This window comes from Cervus canadensis, chromosome 17, assembly GCF_019320065.1.
Source record: "Cervus canadensis isolate Bull #8, Minnesota chromosome 17, ASM1932006v1, whole genome shotgun sequence".
Lineage (NCBI taxonomy): Eukaryota > Metazoa > Chordata > Mammalia > Artiodactyla > Cervidae > Cervus > Cervus canadensis.
In genome coordinates, this window is record NC_057402.1 from 46,972,852 (window position 1) to 46,999,734 (window position 26,883).

At 51.3% G+C, this 26,883-nt stretch overlaps 1 protein-coding gene across 1 annotated transcript; it reads left to right on the forward strand.

The window, feature by feature from the left end:
• RHCG (Rh family C glycoprotein) lies at window positions 1–25,856 on the forward strand. Its single transcript, XM_043434583.1, has 11 exons — window positions 1–287; window positions 9,157–9,343; window positions 12,727–12,877; window positions 16,194–16,341; window positions 17,115–17,281; window positions 18,824–18,961; window positions 19,125–19,261; window positions 19,588–19,712; window positions 19,918–19,991; window positions 23,741–23,833; window positions 25,413–25,856. Exons 1-10 carry the CDS (start codon window positions 101–103, stop codon window positions 23,807–23,809), a joined length of 1,383 nt encoding a protein of 460 aa, XP_043290518.1. The 5' UTR covers window positions 1–100; the 3' UTR covers window positions 23,810–23,833; window positions 25,413–25,856.
• Window positions 25,857–26,883: the final 1,027 nt, after the last annotated feature.

Consider the following 26,883-nt stretch of genomic DNA (forward strand, 5'->3'; position numbering starts at 1 on the left):
TCGGCCGCCCCGCCCCGCCCCTGCCCCAGGTTTTATAAGCCTGTCCTGCTTCGAGCCTCCGAACTGCCCGCTGCCCGCCCGGCCAGGCGCCCCCTGCAGCATGATCTGGAACACTAATCTCCGCTGGCGGCTCCCGGTCGTCTGCCTGCTCCTGGAGGTGGTCATGATAGCCCTCTTCGGCGTGTTCGTGCGCTACGACATGGATGCCGATCCCCACTGGGTGGAGGAGAAGGCGATCAAGAACTTGACCACTGACTTGGAAAACGAATTCTACTATCGCTACCCGAGTAAGTCCCGCCACCTTGCAGGTCCACTTTGCAGGTCCCCCTATCCCGGCGGAGGGTCCTGCCTCGCCTCTGGAGGGAGCTGCAGGAGGAAATGCCGCCCACACCCCCTGCCCCGCCCCTCTTAGGCTCCCCACCATGGAGACTTCCCAGTGCCTGGAGGTTAAGCTCGGGAAATGGCCAGGCGTGCCCAGGCTCCTTTGAACCCGTGAAAACTCAGGAAGAGAGCTCCCTCCAGGTGTCCTCGGAGACCTCCAACCTCCCTTCAGAGAGCCCTTCTTGATGTCTTCAGGAGACCCCAGTGGGTGACCTTGGCTCTCTTGTAGGGCTGCGCCCAAACTCTCCACCTTAATAGGATAGTTCCAACGTCAAGGGCTGCAGGGGTGGCTCATTGGCCTACCAGCCCTGCTGGCGTGGAGGACCACAGCACAGCCATGTTTTGGCTTGGAGAGGGAGAGAAACAGCCCTGAATTCCCTGGCATCCGTGGTGCTGTGATTAACAGCATGGCTGGAGAATCACCACACCTCACCTATATCAACCAGGTGGGTGACCTGTAGGCAAAGGTCAACAATACACAGACTCAATTTCCTCATCTGTCCAATGGGGATAATAATGAGGCGTATCCTACAGAAGTGGGGTGAGGCTGGCATGAGACATTGCACATAAATTTCTGGCACTGTGCTGGGCAAGGAATCCTCACTTTATAATGCAGCAGTTACTAGATGAGTACTAAAGGCAGAGGCCCTAGGACTCAGCAGTTAGAAGAACTGGTGCAAGGTTACTTGGGTTGGCCCAACCTCTGGACCCCCACCCCAGGACTCTCTTCATGCCCTTTTGCTTTCTCGTTTTCCACACCATCTGCCAACAGCCAATGACAGTCTCTTTCTAACTGTTGGTACTCACATAGTCATGGACCGTTAGTTTTAGAAGGGACCCTAAAGTTCATCTCCGACAGTCACCTATGCAAACTGATCTTCCCTCCATGACTTTGTTGTTGTTGTTCAGTTGCTCACTTGTGTCTGACTCTTTGCAACCCCATGGACTGCAGCACCCCAGGCTTCCCTGTCCTTCACTATCTCCAAGAGTCTGCTCAGACTCATGTCCACTGAGTTCATGATGCCATCCAATCATCTCATCCTCTGTCACCCCCTTCTCCTCCTGCCCTCCATCTTTCTCAGCATCAGGGTCTTTTCCAATGCCTTGGCTGTTAGCATCAGGGGACCAAAGTTTTGGAGCTTCAGCTCCAGCATTAGTCCTTCCAGCGAATATTCAGGGTTGATTTCCTTTAAGATTGATTAGTTGATCTCCTTGCTGTCCAAGGGACTCTCAAGAGTCTTCTCCAGCACCACAGTTTGAAAGCATCAATTCTTTGGCACTCAGCCTTCTTTATGGTCCAACTCTCACATCTGTACATGACTATTGGCAGTGTTATGACTCCCATTTCACAGACCAGGAAACTGAGGCCAGAGACGGGACATGTCTTGCAAAAGTCACTCATCCAGAAACCTAGTAAGCCAGAGTAGGAGCTCCAGGGACCTGAACCCCGCCTCCTGGACTGCTCTCCTCCCTTTCATCTCACCTTTCTGCTCTTCTCCTTCCCTACTGGTGGCTGTGACTCGGAGTTGGAATGTAGGTGTGGCCCCAAGCCTGGGTTCCCGGGCCTCAAGGCAATTCCCAGGGGCATGGAGTGAGGACAGTCCCTTTCTGGGTTCTTGGCTCCATGCTGTCAACACCTGTGCGGGCTTCATTCCTGCCCAGAGGACTAGAGGAGTTTCAGTTTTCAGAGAAGTCTAGCTCCAGCTGGCTTAAGCTGTGGCCCGGGTGTGCCTGAGGATGGCTCCCAGGGCATGGGCCCCTTGGCAAATAGCAGGCACAGAACCAGCTGGGGACCCACCCTGGCAGTGCCCTGAAAGCCCAAGCTGCTGAACATGGACTTCCTCCTGGGCTGATGCTCCGGGCAGCATCTGGGGAGGTTGGCCTGAGGAGAAGCCATCAGGGCCTGGGCTCTCGAAGCTTCCTGGGAAAACAGAGGGAGAAAGGAAAGGACCTAAGGCTGAGGATGCCACAGTTTCAAACACCCGAAGGTCTGGTTCATAAAACTGAGGCAGCAAGGTTCACCCTGCGCTCCTGGGAACCTAAACCTCAGATTCGTGCATTCCTCAAGCAGAGGGCGGTGTAGCCTGGTAGTTGACTTTGGAATTAAACAGATATGGGCCCATCACTTTAAATGGAATAAAGTGAAATTGTTAGTCGCTCAGCCGTGTCTGACTCTTTGTGACCCCATGGACTATAGCCTGCCAGGCTCCTCTGTCCATGGGATTCTCCAGGCAAGAATATTGGAGTGGGTTGCCATTTCCTTTTCCAGGGGATCTTCTCAACCCAGGGATTGAATCCAGGTCTCCTGCATTGCAGGCAGCTTCTTTACCATCTGAGCCACCAGGGAAACCCAAAGTAGATTAAGCCACCTCCCTAATCACACCGAGTCTGAGTATGCCCATCTGTGAAGTGGGAATGTTATTTAATGCACAGGAACTCTTGGAAGATTGAAAATAATGGGTAGCCAGGAGGGCTTGTCTCATAACATGAATCAGAGGACAGTAAACGCTGGTATCAAGCTTCCTCAGAAGGGATTGATGCTGTTGCTGAAGATGTTTAAGTGCAGGCTTAGCATCCATTTAGTGATGTGTCTTCCCTGATAGCTCAGTTGGTAAAGAATCCACCTGTAATGCGGGAGACCTGGGTTCGATCCCTGGGTTGGGAAGATCCCCTGGAGAAGGGCAAGGCCACCCACTCCAGTATTCTGGCCTGGAGAATTCCATGGACGAGTCCATGGGGTGGCAAAGAGTCAGACACGACTGAGCGACTTTCACTTCACGTCACTTCAGGGATGTGGCCAAGGAATATCTCTGTGAACATGAGTTTGAACTACTATAGCATTTAAATTCCTTTGTGCTCTCCCCACTTGTTCAGTCACTAAGTCATGTCCAACTCTTGCAACCCCGTGGACTGTAGCCCACCATGGGATTCTGTCACATGGGACAGATCCCGTGGGAATCTGTCCATGGGATTCTCCAGGCAAGAATACTGGAGTGGGTTGCCATTCCCTTCTCCAGAGGGTCTTCCCAACCTGGGGATCAAACCCATGTCTCCCGTGTTGGCAGGCAGATTCTTTACCACTGAGCCACCAGAGAAGCCTTCTTCCCACTCACAAGCACTTTTTGTATGCTCTGTCAGACGAGGAGTGCATTTGTTTCTATTTTATGTTGCTAGGGATGGAGCTTAGAGATTTTCCCAGCTGGTCAGTGGCACAGGCAGGGGTGAGGCCAAGCCCTCACACTGCACAAAACCTGCTTCCCCCAGTCTCTGTGGCATTGCCACTCCTCAACCACCTGCCCAGGAAGTTTTGCAGTGATGGGATGGTTCTGTGTCTGGCTCCGAGTTGTGGGAGAGGTGGACACAGAGCCTTGGGGAATTGAGGGACTGGCCAGTGGACTTGAAAGGCAACAGGTTAGGCTGGGCTGGGCTCTAGAGCCCGGGAAGGGCCGGTCTCCAGGCTGCTGCAGGGCTGAGGAAGCGTTGGAGAGAGAGCTGCTGTTGCCCACCAGCATGGGAAACTTGATCCTCAGATTTCAGAAATTTTCAAAACTTGGCCTCCATCAGACCATCCCGAGAGAAAAGTGAGCCAGGAAGGGGTCGCAGAACAGCTGTGTACTGGCGCCCCCTGGTGGCCGCTCTCAGAATTGGCCGCCAGGAGCCAGGCTCGCCCCTCAGGGACCTCCCATGGTGGAGGGAGCCTGCCTGGCTGCTTGGGTCACTCACTACAGGCTGGGGAAAGTAGCGGAAGGGAGGCGTTGTCTTATCAACTTCCACCGACCCCCAGCAAGTCGCCAACCCAATGCAAAGCACCTGGTCAGTCTTGAAAGAGAAAAAGAGAAGTAGTAATTAATATAATTAAGCAATTGCTGAGGAGGAGAAGGGGACGACATGATGAGATTGTTGGATGGCATCACTGACTCGATGGACATGAGTTTGAGCAAGCTCCAGGAGATGGTGAAGGACAGGGAAGCCAGGTGTGCTGCAGTCCATGGGGTCGCAAAGAGCCAGACATGACTGAACGACTGAACAACAACAGCAAGCAATTGCTGAGGAATCAGGCTTCTGCCCAGGGCTTTGATTGGATGACATTAAATGTGTACCATACACCTCTGAGTTCTGTTACAATTCCTCATTTTACAGAAGAAGAAACTTGAGGTCAAAGAGGTTATGTCCTTGCTAAAGGTCATACAATCTGGACCTTAAGACCATTTTAAAAAAAAAAATTTATTATTCATTTATTTGGCTGCCCCGGGTCCTAGTTGTGGCATGTGGGATCTAGTTCCCTGACCAGGGGTCGAATCCAGTACCCCTGCATTGAGCGCAAAGCATCTTAGCCCCTGGACCATCAGGGAAGTTCTGGACCATTGCTATTAAAAGCATTTTCAGTAGCATCAAACTCGTTTGGCAGTCAATTCTAAAGGAAATCAACTGTGAATATTCATTGGAAGGACTGATGCTGAAGCTGAAGTTCTAATACTTTGGCCTCCTAATGCTAAGAGTCAGGTCATTGGAAAAGACTCTGATGCTGGGAATGATTGAGGGCAGGAGGAGAAGGGGGCAACAGAGGATAAGATGGTTTGATGGCATCACCAACTCAATGGACATGAGTGTGAGCAAACTCTGGGAGACAGTGAAGGACAGGGAAGCCTGGTGTGCTGCAGTCCATGGGGTTGCAAAGAATCGGACACGACTTAGTGACTGAACAACATTCGTATTTCAGTAAGGACCAATTTAGGAGATAGAAGGGAGTAAGAGAGCGAATAAGGAAGGTGCGGAAAGAGAGCAAAGCTGGAGTCTGCACGCCTGAGGTTGGGGGGCAAGAAACATATCCACAGAAGGGTTAGAGACAGAGGCCAGGACAACCGGGGAGTCACAGAGAAGGACAGAAAACCAGCGAGGTGGGGACCGGCAGGGAGAAGCGCTGAGAAGCTGTGCGCTCTCTGCTCTTTCGCCCCAGGCCACAGAGAGAACTGAAGGCAGCCCCCAGGAAGGCCGCCTCCAGGCTCTTGAGCCCCGACCCCTGCCCACCTGCTTCCCCCACCTCCAAACAGCTCACACTTCTCGCTATGGAAGTCTGCGATGCTACCTTTTCCCAGGGTTTCCCCTCACCTCCCTGCCAGCACCGTCCCTGTCTAATCTGCTCAGTTTCCGGCCGGCCAGTGCTCGGCTCCTGTCTCCCACTCATCATTCCCACTCCCAGCCCTGTGTGCAGATCTGCTGGACCTCAGACCCCAGCTCCAGCCCAAATGGCCAGGCTCCATTGCGCCCACACTACCCCGCCTGACACTCACCGCCACCACCCACCCCCGGGGTCATGGGGTCATTTCAAACTCCCATGACCAGCCCTAGACCCAGCACCTCCCTCCCTCCCGGGCAACCTCTTCCTCCTTCCCTGCATTTACCAACAGTGCTGCCAGCTCCCCTCCCTGCTTTCGTAACTGTGGTCTAAAGGTGTCTCCTCCCTCTTTCTCCAGTCTGTCACCATCAGTTCTTCCCAAGAGTCACCGTGACCCCGTGGATGGCGCTTCACATATGCTAGCTCAGTTTCCTCCACAACAGAAACACGATAAACCATGAAACATGATAACAACACAAAATCAGCCTCACACACTGTGAAACCCAAGCCGAGCTGCTGTTTGTTTGTGTAAGTCTGCGCAAAAGAAGCTCAAAGCTCAGAGCACCATGCTGGGACGAGACCCACAGCTCTCTTGCATCAACTTCTGTGCCCTCAACCCTTACCCAGCCTCAGGGAAGCCTGCAGGGGAGACAGATGAGGGCAACGGGGGAGAGGCAGGATAGCCTGAGCATCGCTGCCCCCCTGCACTGTGGCTGGCCAGGCTGCTGTGGACATCAGGGCCTATCTACCCAGTGGGTAGGAGACATCAGATAGGAGAGGGTCTGCAGTCTCCCCTGATGGTGAAGTGCCACCCGGCGCCCTTGGCTGCTGCTCAAGTGGCATATCTGGCTACTCCTGAGATCACAACAGTAATTATTCATTCATCCCTTCAGGGATATTTATGGAGCATCCACCTGGGGAATGCCCCTAGGCAGTGGAGAATCCCAGCATGAGCCAAACAGACTTGGCCTGGACTCCTGGGGCTTCCCTGGTGGCTCAGCGGTAAAGAATCTGCCTGCCGTGCAGGGTCAGTCCCTGGGTCAGGAAGATCCCCTGGAGGAGGAAATGGCAACCCACTCCAGTATTCTTGCCTGGGAAATCCCATGGACAGAGGAACCTGGCGGGCCACAGTCCATGGGGTCACGAAGAGTCGGACACGGCTTAGCAAATAAACCACTGCCACCATTTGACTCCTTGGAGCTTTAAAGTCTAGTGGGCTAGACAAACAAACCTAACTACTTAACTACAAATTGTTGTAAGAACTAGAAAAGAAAGAAGAAGGTGTCATGAGGGAGTGAACCAAGTTGAAACCCAGGGGTCTGGAAGGCCTCTGTGATGAGGTGACTTTTTGCTGAGATCCACAAGAAGAGATGGAGAAGGAAATGGTAACCCACTTCAGTAATCTTGCCTGGGAAATCCCAGGGACAGGGGGACCTGGCAGGCTACAGTCTATGGGGTCACAAAGAGTCAGGCAACAACTGAGCGACTAAACAAGAAGTTGCTGGCCATTCTGCGGGAACAGCGTCCCACATGGAGGGACCATCACAGGCAAAGAGCCAGAGAGAGACTGAGCAGAGGGAGGCCAGTGCGGCTGGGGCACGGGAGGGAAGGGAGGACCGCGGAAAGGAAGGAGGAGGAGACTGGCGGGTGGGGCCAGGCCAGGCTCGGTGAGCCCTGCAGTTCTCTTTTAATTGGGGAAATCATTTCAAATTTACAAAGAGTTGCTAAAACAAAAATAGTACAAAGAACACTACATACTCTATTTAACTCCCATTAAGCATCTCTCTCTTTTCCCACATAAAAGCAAGCACATACATACAGTTCTTTTCCCCTGAACTGGGAGTCCGTTATACATATTGCGGTCTGGGCGCCTTAATACTCCACAATTTCCTAAGGATAGAGGTATTCTCTTCCATCACCATAGTAATCAACTTCATGAATTTACACTGTATGCTACTTTCATATACTGTCCCTATATAATTTTGTCAGTGGACCCAGTGAAAACCTTTGTGGCATTCCCCTGTACCCGCACCTACTCCCTACCCCAGCCAAATCCAGGATCCCATCTAGGGTCAAGAATTGGATTTATTCGACCTGTCTGTTTAGCCTCTTTAACCCGGAACATTCCTGTGTAGGTAAAGCACCTAGCATAGTGTCTGTCCCATAATAGATGTTCACAATGGGCAGCCTTTCTTTCTCTTTTAAGACACTGATATTTTTCAAGAGTCCAGCTTCAACCCCTTTCTAATAGCATGTTCCTTTGGTGTTTCCTCATGATTAGATTGGGATTATGCCTTCTCAGCCAGAGCACCGCATAGGTGATGTGTCTTTTTCAGAATATCTTCCTGAAGGTGCACAATGTCCGTGTGTCCCACACTGGTGATGTTAATTTTGATCACACCGTCAAGATGTTGCCTGATTTCTCCACTGTATGGTTACCGGATGTTTTTTCACCCTCATTTACAACTCATAAGCAATCTACAGGGAGACTCCCTGAAGACAACACAAATACCTTGCTCTTCCTCAAAATTTGTCCCTGGATTTTAACATCCAGTGATGAAATCTTCATTGGGAAAATTATGATTTTCCAACTTCAGTGCTCATTCCACATTTAACTGTTGGGCTGTCAGCATTCTGTTGTAAGCAAGAACCCTCTCTGCTACCTCTCTCTTTTTTAAAAACAGCTGTTCCTGTTTTTTATGGTTTTCATTTGTTATGGTACCTAATTATTTTGGCCAGTCAAGGGACTCCTAGGCCAAATGAGACTAACTTCTCCACAGTAGATGAATAGAATTGCGTGGGTAAGGCCCTTGGCGAGGGCAGTGAAAGGGGGCTGTCATCTCTCAACAGGGGCGCCCCGGCATTCCTTGGCCTTAAAACCCAGGGGTCTGAGTGGTCTAAAGTGGGGGTCTCACCTCCATCCCCCCAGCCCAGTCCACCCCAGAGGCATTTTTTCTTCTAATTGAAGTATGCTGCTGCTACTGCTAAGTCGCTTCAGTCGTGTCCGACTCTGTGCGACCCCATAGACAGCAGCCCACCGGGCTCCCCTGTCCCTGGGATTCTCCAGGCAAGAACACTGGAATGGGTTGCCATTTCCTCCTCCAATGCATGAAAGTGAAAAGTGAAAGTGAAGTTGCTCAGTCATGTCCGACTCTTGAGACCCCATGGACTACAGTCTACCAAGCTCCTCCATCCATGGGATTTTTCCAGGCAAGAGTACTGGAGTGGGGTGCCATTGCCTTCTCCGAACTGAAGTATAGTTGATACACAATGCTATGTTAGTTTGTGGTGTATAGCAAAGTGATTCAGTTGTACATATACATAAATACATTTTTCCATATTCTTTTCCATGAGGGTTCATTATAGGGTATTGACTACAGTTCCTTGGGCTATACAGTAGGACCTCATTGTTTATCTGTCGTCTGCATAGCAGTTCGTATCTTACGACGTGATGGGGTAGCGGTGGCTCTTCTACTCTCAGCAGTCATAATTGCTGCAGGAGCCTCAGGATCCAGATGTAGGGGTGGCGGGATGGAGGTTGGAGGGTGGCCCAGGTCCGGCCAGTGGTGGAGCAGACACAGGCTCGCTGGGCCGGACGCAGGGCTGCAGCGGGGGGCTTCGCTAGGCCACCGGGACTCTGGGCTGTGTTCTCCCCACAGGCTTCCAGGACGTGCACGTGATGATCTTCGTGGGCTTCGGGTTCCTCATGACCTTCCTGCAGCGCTACGGCTACAGCTCCGTGGGCTTCAACTTTCTGCTGGCGGCCTTCGGCATCCAGTGGGCGCTGCTCATGCAGGGCTGGCTTCATTCCTTCGATGGACGCTACATTCTGGTGAACGTGGAGAAGTGAGCGCGGCTCGGGCCGGGGGCGGGGCGCGGGGGCGGGGCCCGAGCGGGAGGCGGGGCCGGGGCGTGGCCCGGAGGCTTGGGGCTGTGAGGAGCTGGGTCTTCGTCATCCAGCCAGGGTACCCAGGGGCCCTGCAATATACACCCCCCACCCCCAACACACACACACACACACACACACTCACTTCCTGATCAGTGAGTCTCCAGGGTGGGAGTTCTCATGGTAACCAAGTGCTGTTGGAGGGTTTTCTTCCTCCTAAGACACAGGCTGCAGGGACGCAAGGCCTCTCCCCAGGGTCCAAGTCTGGACTCCGCTCTGACACGTCAAACATCAAAATTTGCCCTGAGAGACCTCAGGCCAGAGGACCCACGAAGGGGAGGGAGTGGGTGGCAGGCGAGAGGAAGGAGTGTGGGACTGCCTGAACCAGCCTCCTTAGGTTCATTGTAGAGGGAATATTGGATGGGGAATCCGGTTGCCTGTGTCCCCACCCAGGGAACAGAGCAAAGAGCTGTGAGGCATGTGTGGAGTCCTAGGGCTGAAGCCCCTCTCTGCCTCAGCCTCCGAGGGGGCCCCTGATCCCTATCTCTTCTCACCTCCATCCTCATCACTTTTGTCTGTGATAATCTTTTTGTCTGATAAGTACTACACTCCCTTCTATCAGGGAACTCAGCCCCTCCCTCTGTCTGAAGAGACCTCCTGGGAGCCTTAGCATGTTTCTCCCCTCAACACCACCACCAGGTTATATAGTAAATTTGCCACCTTGCCAAAAACCAACTTGCCAAGCAGTCATCTCACTGAATGACTCATTTCTCAAACTCTACTGCCAGGGAAACCTAAGAAACTTACAACAGTTTCCATTGCATGGTACAAAATCAACAGCCTTTGGGAGATTTCCCCCCTCCCTTCCCTTTTTAGTCAAGGTTTGGTTTATTGAAGGCTCTTCTTTAAGTCCAGTTAGATTGTTTTCGATTTTTTGTAGACATATGACAAGTTTGGCTAAAGAAAAGTACATTTCATAACTTGAGAAAGTTGTCGTTGTTGTGTAAAAACAAGCATTCATTAGCCTGCTTGGAAAACCAAATCCACAGAAAGGGTTTAGAGGCAAATTGGTACAAAACCACGTTTTTTAAAACATTTATCTTTAATTGGAGAATAATTGCTTTACAATATTGTGTAGGTGTCCACCGCACATCACATGAACCAGCCATAGGGATACTTATGCCCCTTCCCTCTTGAACCTCCCTCCCCAAAACTACATTTAAAGTGCAAATCCCTGCTGTCACATACAGGGCACCAATCAGATACCATAGGCCAGGGGCCTGAAATTGTAAACATATGACAAATATTTGCAAAATATTAATTCATTCGAGCCAATTAATGAATCTATGAATTAAGAGAAACAGGAAAAATAGTCGACTAGGTAGAAAATGTTTTGGAACCAAGAAGTCAGTCTTTTTGTATATAAAATCTATGACATACATGCATATCACTCTACTGTATAAGATACACAGGAAATTCTCATTCCCAAAGCCATAGACCCAAAGTATAAAAGTGCCTGTGATATACTTAATTGGCCACTACAGCAAAATAGCTATGGCTAAATGCAAAACAGAAGTATAGACCTTTTTTAAATGTTCAAAGGGAATTATTACAAACTTTTGTGGGTTAAATTTTTTGAACCAGTTATTTAACAAGTTAGTCACTTGACAACTTGAGTTTTGGCAACTTGGTTTTTGGGGAAATGATTTTCAGCAACTTAGCTGGAGCCGATTTCTGGTGCCCAGTGCTGAGATGAACATGTCGCCCCCTAGACCTCACCTGAGGATCCTTCTCCTAGCTTCTGTCCTGTCCCTGCTGAAGAGTCCCAGATCCCACCTGTCCCTCCAGGGTTGTTCCCCAGACTCAAGGAGGACCTGTGTGCTCCTCAGCCTTCATTCTCAGGCCTTGCCTGAGATGTGACATCCAGATATCCATCTCCCAGGGGCCAGCTGTGGGCTTCTGTGCACTCCCTCTCACTCCTTCCTAGGGGGTGATCTCTGCCAGGTGGTCTTCTGGCTGAGTTATGGAAATTTGGGCAAATAACTCGGCCTCTCTAAGTCTCCATTTCCCATCTTTATGATGTGGCTAATAATGGTACCTGTTCCATGGGTCCAGGTGTGATACAGGAGGGCCTGTGCTGCACTGAACAAGCATTGAAGTGCCTGGCACTTAGCACCTGTCATCATTCATTCAGCCAGGCCCGGGGGATGCAGCAGTGAACAAGGCTTATAGTGAAGAGACATTCCAGTGGACATCCTTTGTCTGGGAGGGACCCTGAGGGGACAGTGCCCCGCCCCAACTCCACACACTGTCCCTACCATCAGCTGGCTTCTTACTTCTCACTTCCCGATTCACACACACACACACACACACACACACACACACACACACACACTTGAGTATCGGGGAGGGGGCTCCTCTGGCTGTGACTGCCTTAAGGAAGCAGTAGCCCCTGCTGTCTTTACGAGGACCCTGGTTGACAACGCTCATGGCTTGGAGGCCACACTGAGAGTCTGCCTTGGACTCCAGGACAGCTTTGCTGCTGGCAGGGCCCAAGGAGACCTGGGTTAGGCACAGTGGGCATGTGGATAGAATCAGGGTCCCCTCTGACCACATGGCATGCCTCTGCTGGCTGGCTGGGTTTTCAGGGTCCAGACTTAAGGAGGGCCTGCACGCTCCTTGGCCTGCATTCTCTCTGTTGGCCTTCCCGTCCCCTCTCTCCACCCAGCCCCCAGCTCCCTACTGCCTGCAGGATGGTCCTTCCTTCTTCCCTGGACATAGATCCTCTCTCCCAGGTAAGGTGAAGAGGAGTTCATGATGACTCAAACCCAAGCAAGGCCCTGGTAGCCAGCAGGAGAAGTGTGTGTAGAGATAAGGATTTGGAGGCAGAGACCACGTCTGGTTAGAGGTATTGGGGAAGGCTTCCTGAAGAGGTGGTGGGTGAGAAGAGGTTTTGGAAGGGCAGGTAGAAAGTGAAGGGCAGGACAAGGTCGCAAATACGGACTGGACTATATTCAACAACAGCAGCCAGATCACTTGGGTGCCTTGAGTACAAGCTGCCTGCAAGGAAGGGGGTGGGACCTGAGATGGGCCCTCAAAGGAAGGGTGTGGTGGCATCTAGTATGTGCCACTGCTGTGCTGGATACTTCACAGGCTGTTTCTTTGCATTCTTAGAGTAGCTTTAAGATGCTATGTGCCCATTACCACAGATGGTGAAACAGGCTAAGCAAAGTTAGACCACAAGCCCAAACCCACAGGTGACCAAAGTTCAGATTCAACCCCAGAGCTTGAGTGCCACTTCTTGCTGTGGCCTCAGCCCCTCCCCTGACCTGTCTCCCCACAGCCTCATCAATGCGGACTTCTGCGTGGGCTCGGTCTGTGTGGCCTTTGGGGCAGTTCTGGGCAAGGTCAGCCCTGTCCAGCTCCTCATCATGACTCTCTTGCAAGTGACCCTCTTCTCAGTGAATGAGTACATTCTCCTCAACCTGTTAGAGGTGAGCAGAGCTCAGAACAGGGATGGCGATGGAAGGGGAACTTGGGGGGACAAGAAGGTGACAGAGAAAGAAAGGACTGGGGAGACAAGCCAGCTGGATTCAATTCAAGTTTGACCAGTCACTTAATCTTCTGAGTCTCAGTTTCCCCAGCTGTAAAGCAGGAGAAATGACATATATTGAGCATCCACCTGGTACATCAATCCAGCAACTAGACAGAGTAGAGGTTCCTCGCGTGTTGGTTTTCTTCCTCCTTTCTCTTTCCGGCACATCAGAGGGAAAGAATGGGATGTTCCTGCACATCATCTTGCACACACACATTCCCAGATTGCTCTGCCAAGAAAGTGACCCAGTATACTGAGGGGGCTCATCTGTAAGGAAAGTTCCCAGGGGAGTGGCCAAAGCAGACATGTACAGTTGCACAGGTTGCACACTGCACAACTCTGGAGGTGCCATTCACATGGACCTCTATGGCAGGAATGATGTCCCCTGAGGTTGGCTAATTCACTGGCCAAGGTAAAGAGCATCTTAGGCCTCTGACTCTTGTTTAGACACTTCTTTGGCATATTTGCAGGAGTAGGGATTATTCAGGAACCCCATCCCTTTCTCATTCTCCAACTTCTCTATATTTGGACTCTGCCTAGAAACCTCCAGGGTTTTGTTTTGTTTTTTTTTAACATAGAATTTTTCAGAAACAGGGTGATCAGGACTTGCACAGTGGTTCCTCAGTATCATCTGGGATCCAGTCTTTTTTGTTTCACTATTTTGAGCACATGATTTCCACTCTTTTTTTTTTTTTTTTGTGCTGTGCCAAATGTGGGATCTTAGTTCCCCACTAGGGATTGAACCCGTGCCCTTGCAGTGGAAGCACAGTGTTAATGTTAATCTTGGAACTGTCAGGGAAGTCCCACCCCCAGGGGTTTTGCTTTCAGACCACCCTACATTCAGTCACTCATTTTGTCTTTTTTTTTTTTGGCCATGCCAGGTGGCATGTGGGACCTTAGATCCCTTACCAGGGATTGAACCTGTGCCCCCTGCAGTGGAAGCACAGAGTCTTAACCACTGGACCACCAGGGAAGTCCCTCCCTGTCTTCATCCTTGCCCGACCCACCACCTCAAGCTAGCTAATCTCCACCAGCAGCTGTGGGGACCTGTTAATAATGCATGTAAGACCATTCCTCTGATGAAAATTCTGTTTGTTTGTTTTTTTTTAATTTCACTTCAAATCAAATCTAAACTTGTTTTAAGGCCCTACATGTTCTGGCCTCAGCCTTTTCTCTAAGCTTATCATCTACTCTCTCCCCATCTTTCTGTGATTTGACCATATCCTGTGGTCTGCTTTTCAAATACCCAAGCTTGGTTCCACCTCAGGGCCTTTGCACTTACTGTTCCTTTTGCCTGGAGTTCTCATCTCCCTGGTCCTTTTCATTATTGAGGTCTCAGTTGCAGTCTCACCTCTCAGAGAGGCCAGCCCAGGTTCTCCTACCAGTGTTGCCCTCTCCCTTACCTCCTCCTAGTCATGGAGCGCTTATCCTTAAAGGAAAATAAGGGTGAAACCTTATCTGTCTGGAGACTCTCTCTATTCCTGGCACCTGGCCCAATGCCTAGTAAATTATCAAGAAGTATTTGTCAAGGGAATAATTTTGGATTTACTTGTCAGGCAGTGCTCCAGGCAGTGGGATACAGGAGTGGGCAGGACTCTTTGTTTCTATCCCAAGGAACTCACAATCTAGTGAGGGGGCCAGGAAGCAAATAGACAATGACCAGTGAGTGAGACAAGGATGGAGTTCCAGGGCTAGGTGCCCTGTGGGGAGGGGAGGAGGACCTGAGCCAGCATACGGCAGGCCAGGGAGGCTTCCTGGAGGAAGCGTTGTTAAAGCCAGAAGTCAAGTAGGAGATAATCAGGCAAAGGAGTGAGCAAAGGTGTTTGAGGCAGAGGGAATGGGGGTGGGGAGCTAGGGAGGGGAGGAAGGAGCATGGATCATCAAGGCTTTCATAGACTGTGTTAAAGAGTCTCACCTTTATTGTGAGGGCAATAGGGAGCTATGGAAAGTTCCAGGCAGGAGAGCGGCACAGTCAAATGCATGCTATGGAAGTGTCACTTTGGCTGTGGTGAAGAGAACAGTTGGAGGCAGAGAGTCTAGTTAAGAAGCTGTGTTAGTCACCCTGGTGAGAAGTAATGGGACTGGGTCTGGCCTAGGACAAAGAGAAGAAAGTGGGTAATATGCGAGTTATAAAAAAGGTGACTAAACCAGCCTTGGAGACTGGTTGGGGTGGGCAGAGAGAAAGAAGCTAGGCTAGGTGAGGGGGTATACAGGGGAGTCAATAGATAAGATCTGAAATTGGCTGAGAAGTGGTACCTTGGGTGTGAGTTTAGAGGCAGAGAAGGTTTCTTTGACCCTCAAAACCCCTCTCCGATCTGCTGCAGAAACTCCCTCAAATGCATGACAGTGTTTGGGCCTCTCCTGCAGCTAAGTTGAAACACAGGAATCACTGCTGACAATTAAGGAGCACTTGCCCTTGCCTGGGCCCTGCTCTGAATGCTTCACATGGGTTATCTCATTCACTCCTTCTCTCTGAGCTAGGCACAGTTATTACTCCCATGTTACAGATGAGAAAACTGAGACTCAGAGAGGGTAAGGGGCTCCCCCGAGGTCACACAGCTTGTAGAGGCACCCACCAGGCTGGGAGTCAGGAAAGAGGTATGTCAACAATTCAACAACTAGCCCTGTGACATTGGATGACACGCTTACATCTCTGGTTGGGTTTCCCATCTAAAGGGAAGAAGCAGGTCTATGATTCTTTTTTTTTTTTTTTTTAATATTTATTTATTTATTTTGGCTGTCCTGGGCTGTCACTGCTCTACAGGTTTTTCTTTAGTTGCAGCGAGCGCGGGCTACTCTCTGATGCAATGTATGAGCTTCTCATTGCGGTGGCTCCTCTTGTGCGGCACGGGCCCTGGGGCACAGGCTCAGTAGCTGTGGGGCATGGGCTCAGTTTCCCTGTGGCATATGGGATCTTCCCGGACCAGGGATTGAACCCATTTCTCCTGTACTGGCAGGCAGATTCTTAACCACAGGGAAGTTCCCCACTTTAATTTTCATTGAAGTATAGTTGAGGAGGGGATCCCCACTTCCTCCCCTTCCCAGTTGATGGGTCTACCAGGGCCCCAGGCTTCCTTCTGTGGCCTGGACCTCCTTGGAGACAGCTGCACCTCTGTCTGTCTGGGGGGTGGGGGTGGGGTGGGGGTGGGAGAGTGTCAGAGGAGGGAGGGAGAGGAGGGTCAGACCCTGACAGTACCCTTGTACCCATCCATCAGGTGAAGGATGCGGGGGGCTCCATGACCATCCATGCATTTGGCGCCTACTTTGGGCTCACAGTGGCCTGGATCCTCTACCGCCCTAACCTAAACCAGAGTGAGGAGAGGAAGAGTTCTGTGTACCACTCGGACCTCTTTGCCATGATCGGTGAGAGCCTCCATAGCGATTGAGGGGGCCCCCGTGATGACCAAGGGCCGTGCTACCCTGGTGGTGGGTGAGGGTCACCATGAGCATTTCAGGCTGCGGTGATCATACCTCATCCCTACATGGTCTGGTGCGTGGCTGCCAGTTCCCTTCAGAGAATGGGCAGGGAGAGGTTGCCTATAGATATTTCAAGGATCCCAGTTACTTGTCCCTTTTCCCCATGGGGCTGGAAGAAGTCAATCACTCATCCTGCGTGTTCCCTCAAATGCCCCAGGGCAGACACAGTGATAACCAGGAAGTTCGTCCATCCCTGATCTCAGCAAGGTGTACGTGCCTATTTCCTCCATTCATTCCAGAGAGCACATATCAGCTACCTTCTCTGGTCTCTTAAAACCCAGCCCTACCTTCAAGGAGCTCCGAACAGGGTAGTGGAACAAGTGGCTATGCTACTTGATTATCTCCCTACAGTGGAGAAAAAGATTCTCCCTCAAGGTGCCTGGGAAGCAGGGTGGGAGGCATCTCACCCAGTTATGGGGTCAGGGTAGACTTCCTGGAGCGGAGTGGAAGACTAAGACGGCATTAGGTAGTGAGTAAGGCAGGGAGGGCCTTCTAAGATGAGCCCCCAGCACGAATAAAGTTCCAGGGGAGGGAAATGGCTGGGGTGTGTGAGTCACTTGATATCTCTGGAGCTAAAGGACAGCATGTCTGTCCGAGCTCTGTCAGGCCCATCTAATGCCCCTTCTCCCGGTTCCACCGGCCCTGTCTGGTCTGGCCAGGCACACTCTTCCTGTGGATGTACTGGCCCAGCTTCAACTCGGCTATATCCAACCACGGAGATGCTCAGCACCGGGCAGTCATCAACACCTACTGCTCCCTAGCAGCCTGCGTGCTCACCTCCGTGGCGCTCTCCAGCGCCCTACATAGAAAGGGCAAGCTGGACATGGTGAGTGGGGTGGGAGCGGGGGAACCTTGGGGGAAGCTGTGGCCACAACTGCCTGTGCCCAGTGGGCACTGATCACCGCGCCCTGCCAACAACTCAGTGAAGCAGGCAGCATGAGCATTATCGCACCCATCTTGCAGATGAAGAAACTGAGGCCCTGAGAGAAATGATTTGTTCAGATGATGCAGCTGGCTTTAGGCAGAGCCCAGAACCAGATTCGTGGAGATTCTATCATGCCGGCTGCCCTGGATGAACTGGCTCCTTCTCATCCTCCTCTCCCCACAACCTGGGTGCTGACATTAGTTCTGGACTGAGCAACCCCCCCGCAAAAAAGCAGCTTCTGGCCCTCAGCCTTCCTAGCTCTGCCCCTACCTGCCGCCTCCACACACTCAAAAGAGAACCCCTTCAAAGCACTTGGGATACGTGGGGCTGCAGTGTTCCCCAGCGTCCTTCATATCACGCCACTGGGCATGTGTTCCTGTCATTCCTGGGGAAGTGATGGGTGTTGGTAGATTTTTCTATAGAAAGAGGACCACCTGTCTCTCTGATATCCTTTTTATTTATTTTTGATTGCACTGGGTCTTCCTTGCAGTGCTCAGGCCTAGTTACTCAGAGGCATGTGGGATCTTAGTTCCCCAGCTAGGGATCAAACCTGCGTCCCCTGCGTTGGAAGGTGGATTCTTAACCACTGGACTATCCACAAAGTCCCACCATCTAATACTCTGACACTAGCTTCTAGACCTAGGCACCTATGTGCCAAGATGCTGCCAGGAGTGTGTGTTATTCCGGGACACAGCCTTGAGCCCCGGGATGCACTGGACAGTCACCGTACAGAGAGATGGGGACACAGGCGGGGGGGAGAGAATCAGACACACCCCTGTGGGCATGTGCAGCGAGGGACATGGAAGAGGGTGACAGTCAGGGGCTCTGGCTCCACACGGACCCGGATCAAGACACCTTTCTGCCCTTGGCTGGCCGTGTGGTCTTTGATAAGTCCATGAACCTCCCCCGTGCCTTAATTCCCTCACCTGCAAACATGAAAAGGCTCGCCTCCTGGGCTTGTTGTGGAGATGAAACTTACTCCTCGCAAGCCAGCACCACGGTCCCCGGCGCAGGTAGGTCCTCAGAGCGTCAGCCGGTGCTCGTGCCGGCTCGCAGATTCTGACGCCAGCACACGTGGGTACAGAGAACGTCAGACACGCGAACCTGGGCACACCTCTGTGGCTGGGCACCCAGATCCAGAGGGGACGTGCAGGTGGGCTGAGGGGACTCATGGACACATGCACACTGCTCCGTGCAGAGAGAAGATGCCCCGAGCGCTGGTGAGAGTGGCAGGTGGACAGACAGCACGGGTGGCTGTCCCAAGCCTGGGCTCAGGCTGGAGTCCTCTGCAGTCTCCTGGCTGGCTGAGATGCATGGGAGCCATCTCTGGCTCCCAGGTGGGCCCCCCCACACAGGAGATCAACCTGGGCTCTAGGTCAGCTCCTCCAGGATGCTACTCTGGGAGAGGACTGAGTTCCCGCCTGCTCTGCCTGCCCTGCCCAGGTGCACATCCAGAATGCGTCGCTCGCTGGAGGAGTGGGCCTGGGCACCGTTGCCGAGCTGATGATCCTGCCTTTCGGCTCCCTCCTCATCGGCTTCATCTGCGGCATCGTCTCCACCCTGGGTTTTGTGTACCTGACGGTGAGAGCTCCAGGGCCAGGGACTGGGGGTGGGAGGGGGGCGGTCGGTCTCTAGGGAGAGGGTGGGGGCTGGGTCTCTGCGTATTTGGGGCTTCCAGAATCCTGGACTCCCCACAGCCTGCCACAGCCCCCTGCCTGGGCAACACTCATCCCCCCATTTCCAGCCATTCCTGGAGTCCCGGTTGCGCATCCAGGACACCTGTGGTGTTCACAACCTGCACGGCCTTCCTGGCATCATAGGCGGTGTTGCGGGCGCGGTGATGGCAGGCATCGCCAACATTGATCTGTACGGGGAGGAAGGGTAAGAATGGAGGTGGTGCAGAGAGGCTGAGCACCCTCCTTCCTTCTCAGTTCCTCCTTCCTACTGTTCCTCTAGGGTCCAAGACTATCTCTGTCCCCTTTCTCGCCCGCTCTGGACCACTATTTCATAGGCCTCTCTCCTCAACCTCTGTCCTTCCATAAGAATCTTAGAGACGGTCTGATCTTTCTAGTGCCCCCATTCTGCAGATGGGAAGGCTAGGGCCCAGAGGTTATTGAGCCTTCGTGTCCACTCATGCGTGTGGGGTGACAGCGGGTAGTCACTTGGCCTCTCCAGGGATCCTGACCTCCCCCCTGTCTCTACCACAGGCTTGCCTATATCTTTGGTGTTGAAAGAAGCAAGACAAACTGGAACCCAAACATGCAGGGCAGGTTCCAGGCTGCCGGGCTCTTTGTGTCACTGGCCATGGCCCTGGTGGGCGGCATCATCGTAGGTGAGTGGGGGTGACCGTGCCAGAGAAGGTGGGGCCCTGTGGTTGGGGGACCCAAGAGTATGTGCCAAAGGTCACCTGGAGCCCCCAGGAAGCCTTTGTCTCTGCACTGATGTCTCTGGGGCCGGGAGGATTTTTCCAGTTGAGGGGAAGGTCTGGGTAGGCAGAGAAGTCATTCTTGACCTCTGGGACCTCCAACTTCCTTTAGGAGTCATTCTGAGATTACCATTCTGGGGACAACCGCCCGATGAGAACTGCTTTGATGATGCAGTCTACTGGGAGGTGAGTTCTACTGACTTGTCCCGCGGCTCCTCTCCCGGGACGCCATCAGCTGGGCTGGGGCCTGGGAAGCCGGAAGCTGAGGGTCGGGGGACAGAGCTTGTGTCCTCTGCTCCTTTATCCAGGAGGCTGGCCCCTGGGGGGTTAAAGGCTTCATTGTACAGTGTGTGTGCATGCTCAGTCATGTCCAACCCCTTGCAACCCGATGGGCTGTAGCCTGCCAAGCTCGTCTGTCCATGCGATTTCCCAGGCAAGAATACTGGGGTGGGTAGCCATTTCCTTCTCCAGGGAAATCTTCCCGACCCAGGGATCAGACCCACATCTCCTGCATCTCCTGCACTGGCAGGTGGGTTCTCTTACCGCGGAACCACCTTGGAAGCCCTCATTCTGGAGCAGTACTTCCCGAAGTATAGTGCCCCCTGGAGCAGCAGCAGCAGCAGCACCTGGGAACTTGTGAGAAATACAAATTCTCAAGTGCCACCCAGACCTCCTGATTTCAAAGCCCAAGGGGCAGGGCCCAGCCCTCTGTCTACAAGCCCTCCACATGATTCTGATGAAAAACTCATCTGTGAACCAACCACCTAAGACCAGTGGGCTTGGGCCCTTACATGCACACTGGAATCACCTGGGGGTCTTTAGAAACTTCCCAGGTCTCAGCCTCCAGAGACTTGGAGTTCACTGGTCTTGTGTGGGGCCTGGATATTAGCATTGTATTTAAAATTTGCCAGGTGAATCTAATACACAGCCTGGGTTAACAATCACCGTGCAGTCCTCAGTTTCTATAGCCATAAGAACCACCTGGTGACCTGGGAAAAACTCAGTTTCCCAGACCTTAGCCCAGAAATTCAAGTTCAATGGGGCCTGGACTCTGCATGGGAACTAGCTCCCAGGTGATCTTGTACTGACACTCCCCTAAGCCTCTAGAGCAGCCTCTAGAACAGCACTGGTACAAAATCTACCTTGAGAAACTTTGTTCTAGAAGCTGAAAGTAGTAGAGTGTCACAGAACTCAGCTTCTTTAAAAATGGGCCACAGTTCGGGCTTTCTGTGACTTCAGGGTGGCCTTCCTCCCCACGAATCATCATGACAGGTATTTGCCTGTGTTAGGAGACGGGGAGTGATACCCAGGGTCCTTCTTATCTCCCAGCCTTCCCGCTCATGACAAGGGCGAGACCTAGCCTGTGTCTGTGGCCCCTGGGACAAGGGTCTGCCCAACATGTTCCTTCTTTTGGCTATTTGTTTTATGATTAAAGTATGGTTCATTTTCAATATTAAATTAACTTCAGCTGTACAGCATAGTAATTCGACATTTTAATAGATTACACTCTAATGTGCTATAAAATAATAGCTATATTTCCCCGTGCTGTACAATATATCCTCGTAGCTTATTGATTCCATACATAGTTGCTTATTTGTACCTCTTAATCCCCTACCCCGTTTTGACCCTCCTGCCTTCCTTCTCCTTACTGGTAACCTCTAGGTGTTCTGTCTATCAGTGAGTCTGTTTCTTTTCTGTTATATTCATTCATATGAATATTAATATATTCATATATTCAAAAATATTTATTTTTTAGATTCCATATATAAGTGATAACATACAGTATTTTGTCTTTGGTTTATTTCACTAAGCACCCTCCATGTCCACCTATTTTGTTGTAAATGGCAGAATTTCGTTCTTTTTTATAGCTGAGTAATAGTCCACTATATATCTATATACTCACCACATCTTCCTTTTCCATTTATCTGTTGTTGGGTGCTTAGATTGCTTCCATATCTTGGCTCTTGTAAATAATGTTCCTGTGTACATCGGCATGCATATATCTTTTCAAATTAGTATTTCCATTTTCATCAGATATATATCCACTAGTGGAATTGATGGATCATATAACAGTTCTGTTTTTAGTTTTTTAAGGAACCTCTATACTGTTTTCCACAGTGGCTGCATCAGTTTACATTCCCACCAACAGTGTACATGGGTTCACTTTTCTCACATCCTCACCAACATTTGTTGTGTGCTTAATCGCTTAGTCGGGTCTGACTCTTTGCGACCCATGGACTGTAGCCCACCAAGCTCCTCTGTCCATGGGGATTCTCCAGGCAACAGTAGTGGAGTAGGTGCCATGTCCTCCTCCAGAGGATCTTCCCAAACCAGGGCTAGAAACCAGGTCTCACTGTAGATTTTTTGATGACAGCCATTCTGACAGGTGTGAGGTGATAACTTATTGTGCTTTTGATTTGCATCTTTAATGATTAGCTGGCTTTGTATTTTTAAAATCATACCAGAAGTTTTCAGGATAATCTTAACTAATATCCACTAAAAACCAATATTATGTACATAACTAATAAGGCTTTTAAATTTGCTCTTCTTTATTTTTAAAATTAAAACATGAATAGAAGCTCATTAAAGAAAATCTGGAAATAGAGATAAATAGAAATTCCATCACCCTCATTCAAGCACTATTAATATTTTGGGTATATTTCCTTCCAGCCCCCCCTTTTTAAATCTATGTGGACTTTTCTTAAATAGCTAAGATGATATTATATTTGATTTCATATCCTGCTCTTTCTCTATCATAAGAACTGTTTTGTGTTATTACATTATGAATAAACTTTATTTTTTATCAGCATAATTATTTCCATTCTATATTTGAAGTGGGAACTTAAATTATTTTAGAAACCACACAGATTTAAAGTTAATGAAATAAACTAAAAAAAAAAATGTATCTATTCTATACATAGAAGTTCACTCTTGGTTCCGTTTTTCTTCTTCTTCTTCTTCCTTTTCTGTGGAATTCTAGTTTTCTCATTAGGGATTGAACCGGGGCAGCCACAGCAGTGGACGTGCCAAGTTCTAACCCCTGGACCCCTGGGGAATTCCCTCTTGGTTCTGTTTTGATCCTTTACATTGTTGTTGTTTTAGTCACTCAGGTGTGTCCAGCTCTTTTGTGACCCCGTGTAGCCTGCCAAGCTCCTCTGTCCATGGGACTTTGATCTTTATAACTTCTTCCAAGTTCACACCTTCTCTGTGCTGTGTTATCAGCAGTGCTGTTTCAAGCCACACAATCCCATGCTGTTGGAAGTAAGCCACCATCAGGCCATTCTCATGGCCCCTGGCCTCTGGCAGTTTACCTGGGAGATGAGGTGACTTCCCAGAGGACAGAGGTGAGGCAGATGTCCCCCAGGAGCACAGGTGAGGACATCTTTAGGATCAAATCTAAGCCTTGAGGCCGAGGCTGGGCTGATCTCCCCCATCCATACTCCATCTACCAGTCCACTTCCGGCTGTCCCTACATCCCCACTCCCCACCCCAACCTCACTCTTGGACCATCCTGGAGTTCAGGGAACTTGCCAAGCTGCCTCTTACCTGGTGCATTACTATTCCTCTTTCAAAAGTGCGTTTGGCACAATTAGAATTCCCCCAGGCTGGGTTATCAGCCTCTTGCGTGCATGTACAACTCTTACTGTCACTGTGCACTTCACTTGGACCCCTTTCCTTTGCTCTAGTGGGCCAAGGACTATGTCCTGCTTGGCCTTGCAGTGCCCAAGCACCCTGGACAGTGGCTAACTGAACTAGGAGCAGGACACGTGTGTGGATTGCCCTGCTTCACGGCATGCAAACTGCACGGTGACCACAAGGTGGCGCCCACCACACACCGTTCGCCGTTCCTGGCCTTGCCCAGGCTGTTCTAGTTCCACCAGGAACACCTGCCCCACGTGGGGCAGGGCCCTCAGAGCCGCCTCCTCTCTCTGCAGATACCCAAGGAGCCGAAAAGCACTGCCATCCATCCTGAGGACTCCAGCTTCAGGCCCTCAGAACCTTAAACTCCTGGGGCAAGAGAGAAGCAGGTGAGCATGGGTTTGGCTTGTCCGTAGGGGCCCAGCTCTGGGAATCAGATGCCACCAGCAAAGGGGCAGAAAGAAAGCATCAAGAACTGACGATGTGAGCTTCTACCCGCCAGCATCATGCTGCGGTTGGTGGGAGAGGCACTTGGTGTCAGACCATGTGCCTACTGGACAGACACAGCAATCTGTGGAAGGCATTCTGGACTGCAAAGAATATATGGAAAGTGACCTGGGCGTACCCATGGCTTTGCTGCTTACTGCCTACATGACTTTGAGGATCTCTTCACCCCAGAGACTGAGCCTCAGTTTCCTCATTTATAAAAATGGAAATGACAGGCCTGGCTCTATTCAGTTGATCAACTCGGGCAAGAAACTTTTTTCCTTCCTTCTCATTCTCCTTCCTTCCCCGCCCCCCCCCCCCCCGCCATCTACTAACATTTCCTTGCTCCCTCTGTGAGATGCACTGAGCCCTTTTTCATGACTTTTGCACCTGACACCTTAGAGAGCTCTATAAGTGCAATTACTTCCCACTTTTCTAAAGATTTTTTTTTTCTTTGATGTGGACCATTTGTCTAAAAGTCTTTATTGAATTTATTACAATAAATATTGCATCTGTTTTATGTTTTGTTTTATTTTGGCCACAAGGCATGTGGGATCTTAGCTCCCGCACCAGGAATTGAACCTGTACCCCCTGTATTTGGAGGTGAAATCTTAACCACTGGACTTCCACGGAAATCCCAACTTCCCTCTTTTTAATGTGTGTGTGCATTCATGCTCAGTCGTGTCTGACTCTGCAACCCCCTGAACTGTAGTCCACAAGGCTCCCTATCCATGGGATTTCCCAAGCAAGAATACTGGAGTGGATTGCCATTTCCTCCTCCAGGGGATCTTTCCAACCCAGGGACAGAATCTTCGTCTCTTGAATCTCCTGCATTGGTAGCTGGATTCTTTATTGCTGTGCCACTTGGGGGCCTTTTTTAATAGATGAGGAAATTAAGGCTCAGAGAGGTTCAGGTGCTTCAAAGCCAACACAGCACACGTGGAGGAACTGAGGTTTTTCCAGGTCACTATCATTGCTCTTCAGAGAAGGCAATGGCACCCCACTCCAGTACTCTTGTCTGGAAAATCCCATGGATGGAGGAGCCTGGTAGGCTGCGGTCCATGGGGTCGCTAAGAGTCGGACACGACTGAGCGACTTCACTTTCACTTTTCACTTTCACGCATTGGAGAAGGAAATGGCAACCCACTCCAGTGTTCTTGTCTGGAGAATCCCAGGGACGGGGGAGCCTGGTGGGCTGCTGTCTATGGGGTCGCACATTGTCGGACACAACTGAAGTGACTTAGCATCATTGCTCTTACCATAGCTATTTGACCTTGGAGACCAGAGTTTGCAAAGAACTGTTTCTGGGATAAAAGGCTGAGTGATGTGGCAGGAGAGGTTCTAGGATTAAGGAAAGGGAAAAGCGAGACTCTGACCAGCTGTTTCTGATGCTGCCCATCTCGTCCAGAAAAGGAAAAGGTGCCTGAGGGGCTTTGGACAGGACTTGACAGTGGCCCGCTGCTCTTGGCTGTCTCCCTGCAGGCTCCACAGATTGTCCTGCTGCTCCCCAAGGAGCCAGTGCTGACCACGCTGGGAACACAAGAGCAAGGCGAGTGGCGCCCCGCCTGCTGGCCTGGTCCAGGGCGCCTCCATCTCCCTCTCCGCCTTCATCCCAGGGGGCCTGCCCGAGAATGGAGGAGGAGCTGTAGACAAAGTGGGCATCCAAGCCAGGTTCCAGCTGCAGGAGGCCTGCCACTGGGGGTCTTGGCGATCACATCCTGAGAAAAACAGGCAGGAGTGGGGCTGGGGGCTGGAGGTGGACCCAAGTCCTCCTCGGAAACAACATAGCTGCCAGTTGTCTGCTGAGCTCTTCCACCCCCTGCCTGCCTGTAAGCCAGTGTCTTCCATGCCCCCTGAATCCCCCAGACCTCCCTGTGCCATGCAGATGGCGGCCTCCGTGAATAAACATGCCTGGTGTTCTTTGTAGAATGGGTGTGAATTCTCCAACAGGGCCAGTTTGAGGGGGTGTGAGTCGTTCGGTCATATCCGATTCTTTGCGACCCCATGGACTATAGCCTCTATCCATGGGACTCTCCAGGCAAGAATACTGGAGTGAGTTGTCATTCCCTTCTCCAGTTGACCTTCCTGACCCAGGGATCAAACCTGGGTCTCCTGCATTGGAGGTGGATTCTTTACCACTGAGCCACCAGGGAAGCATAAGACCCAAGAAACCTCCAGACTCAGTCCTGACCCCCCACACCCAGCTGCCAAGCTGCCACTCACATTGCAGGGAAAACCATCCTAGGCTCAAGAGGAAAAATTTGGGGTGCTGGAGTCGGCTCAGCCTGGAGTGCCCCCTAGCAGAGCTCAGCTTTTAGACTGGGCTCTTTCCCCAAGACCCCTCCTTACTTCATTCACATCCAACGACCCCCCAGAAACACCCATTGCATGAGACCATGCCCATGTGCCCTCCATGTGACCGGGAACCCTTTCAAGGGCACTCAGGCAGGGTGAAGGGGTAGGGATATAAGGCTTTTGTGGTCAACTCCCCCTCCCCCACCCTTCCCACCTTCCTCCCTGCCACACCAGTCCTGCTTTCCGTCCACACTGGGATAACTTTGCAGCCGTTCAGATCTTCCCATCAGTTATTAAGGCCTGCCACCACCCGGGTCAGAGTAACACACAGCTCCAGCCCCCGGGGGGCTCACAGTGTAGCTGGGGGATCCACCTGACATTCAGAATCTACCTTGAACTCCAGCAGGCCTTCAGAGCTCGGGGGGCTTACCAAAGTGAGCCAGGGCTTTGGAGGTTGAATAGGAGTTCACCAGAAGCCTGGCCAATAGCTTGAGCAGGGACCAGAGATGAGAATCCACGTGGCCAGGTTTGGCATGGGTAACAAGGAGGTGAGGCAACAGTGTGCCCGGCCGGAGAATAAGAAGCAGATTCCAGATCCTTTGTGGAGCAGAGGCTCCAAGAAGAAGGGGTGAGGGGAGGGGGTGGAGAAGGCCTCTCC

Excerpts from the sequence above, each read along its gene's own strand:
- RHCG (XM_043434583.1), top strand. The coding sequence starts at position 101 with ATGATCTGGAACACTAATCTCCGCTGGCGGCTCCCGGTCGTCTGCCTG. Across the intron at positions 12,878-16,193 it reads TTCTCCTCAACCTGTTAGAG|GTGAAGGATGCGGGGGGCTC; the intron begins GTGAGCAGAGCT and ends CCCATCCATCAG. Across the intron at positions 18,962-19,124 it reads TGGGTTTTGTGTACCTGACG|CCATTCCTGGAGTCCCGGTT; the intron begins GTGAGAGCTCCA and ends CCCCATTTCCAG.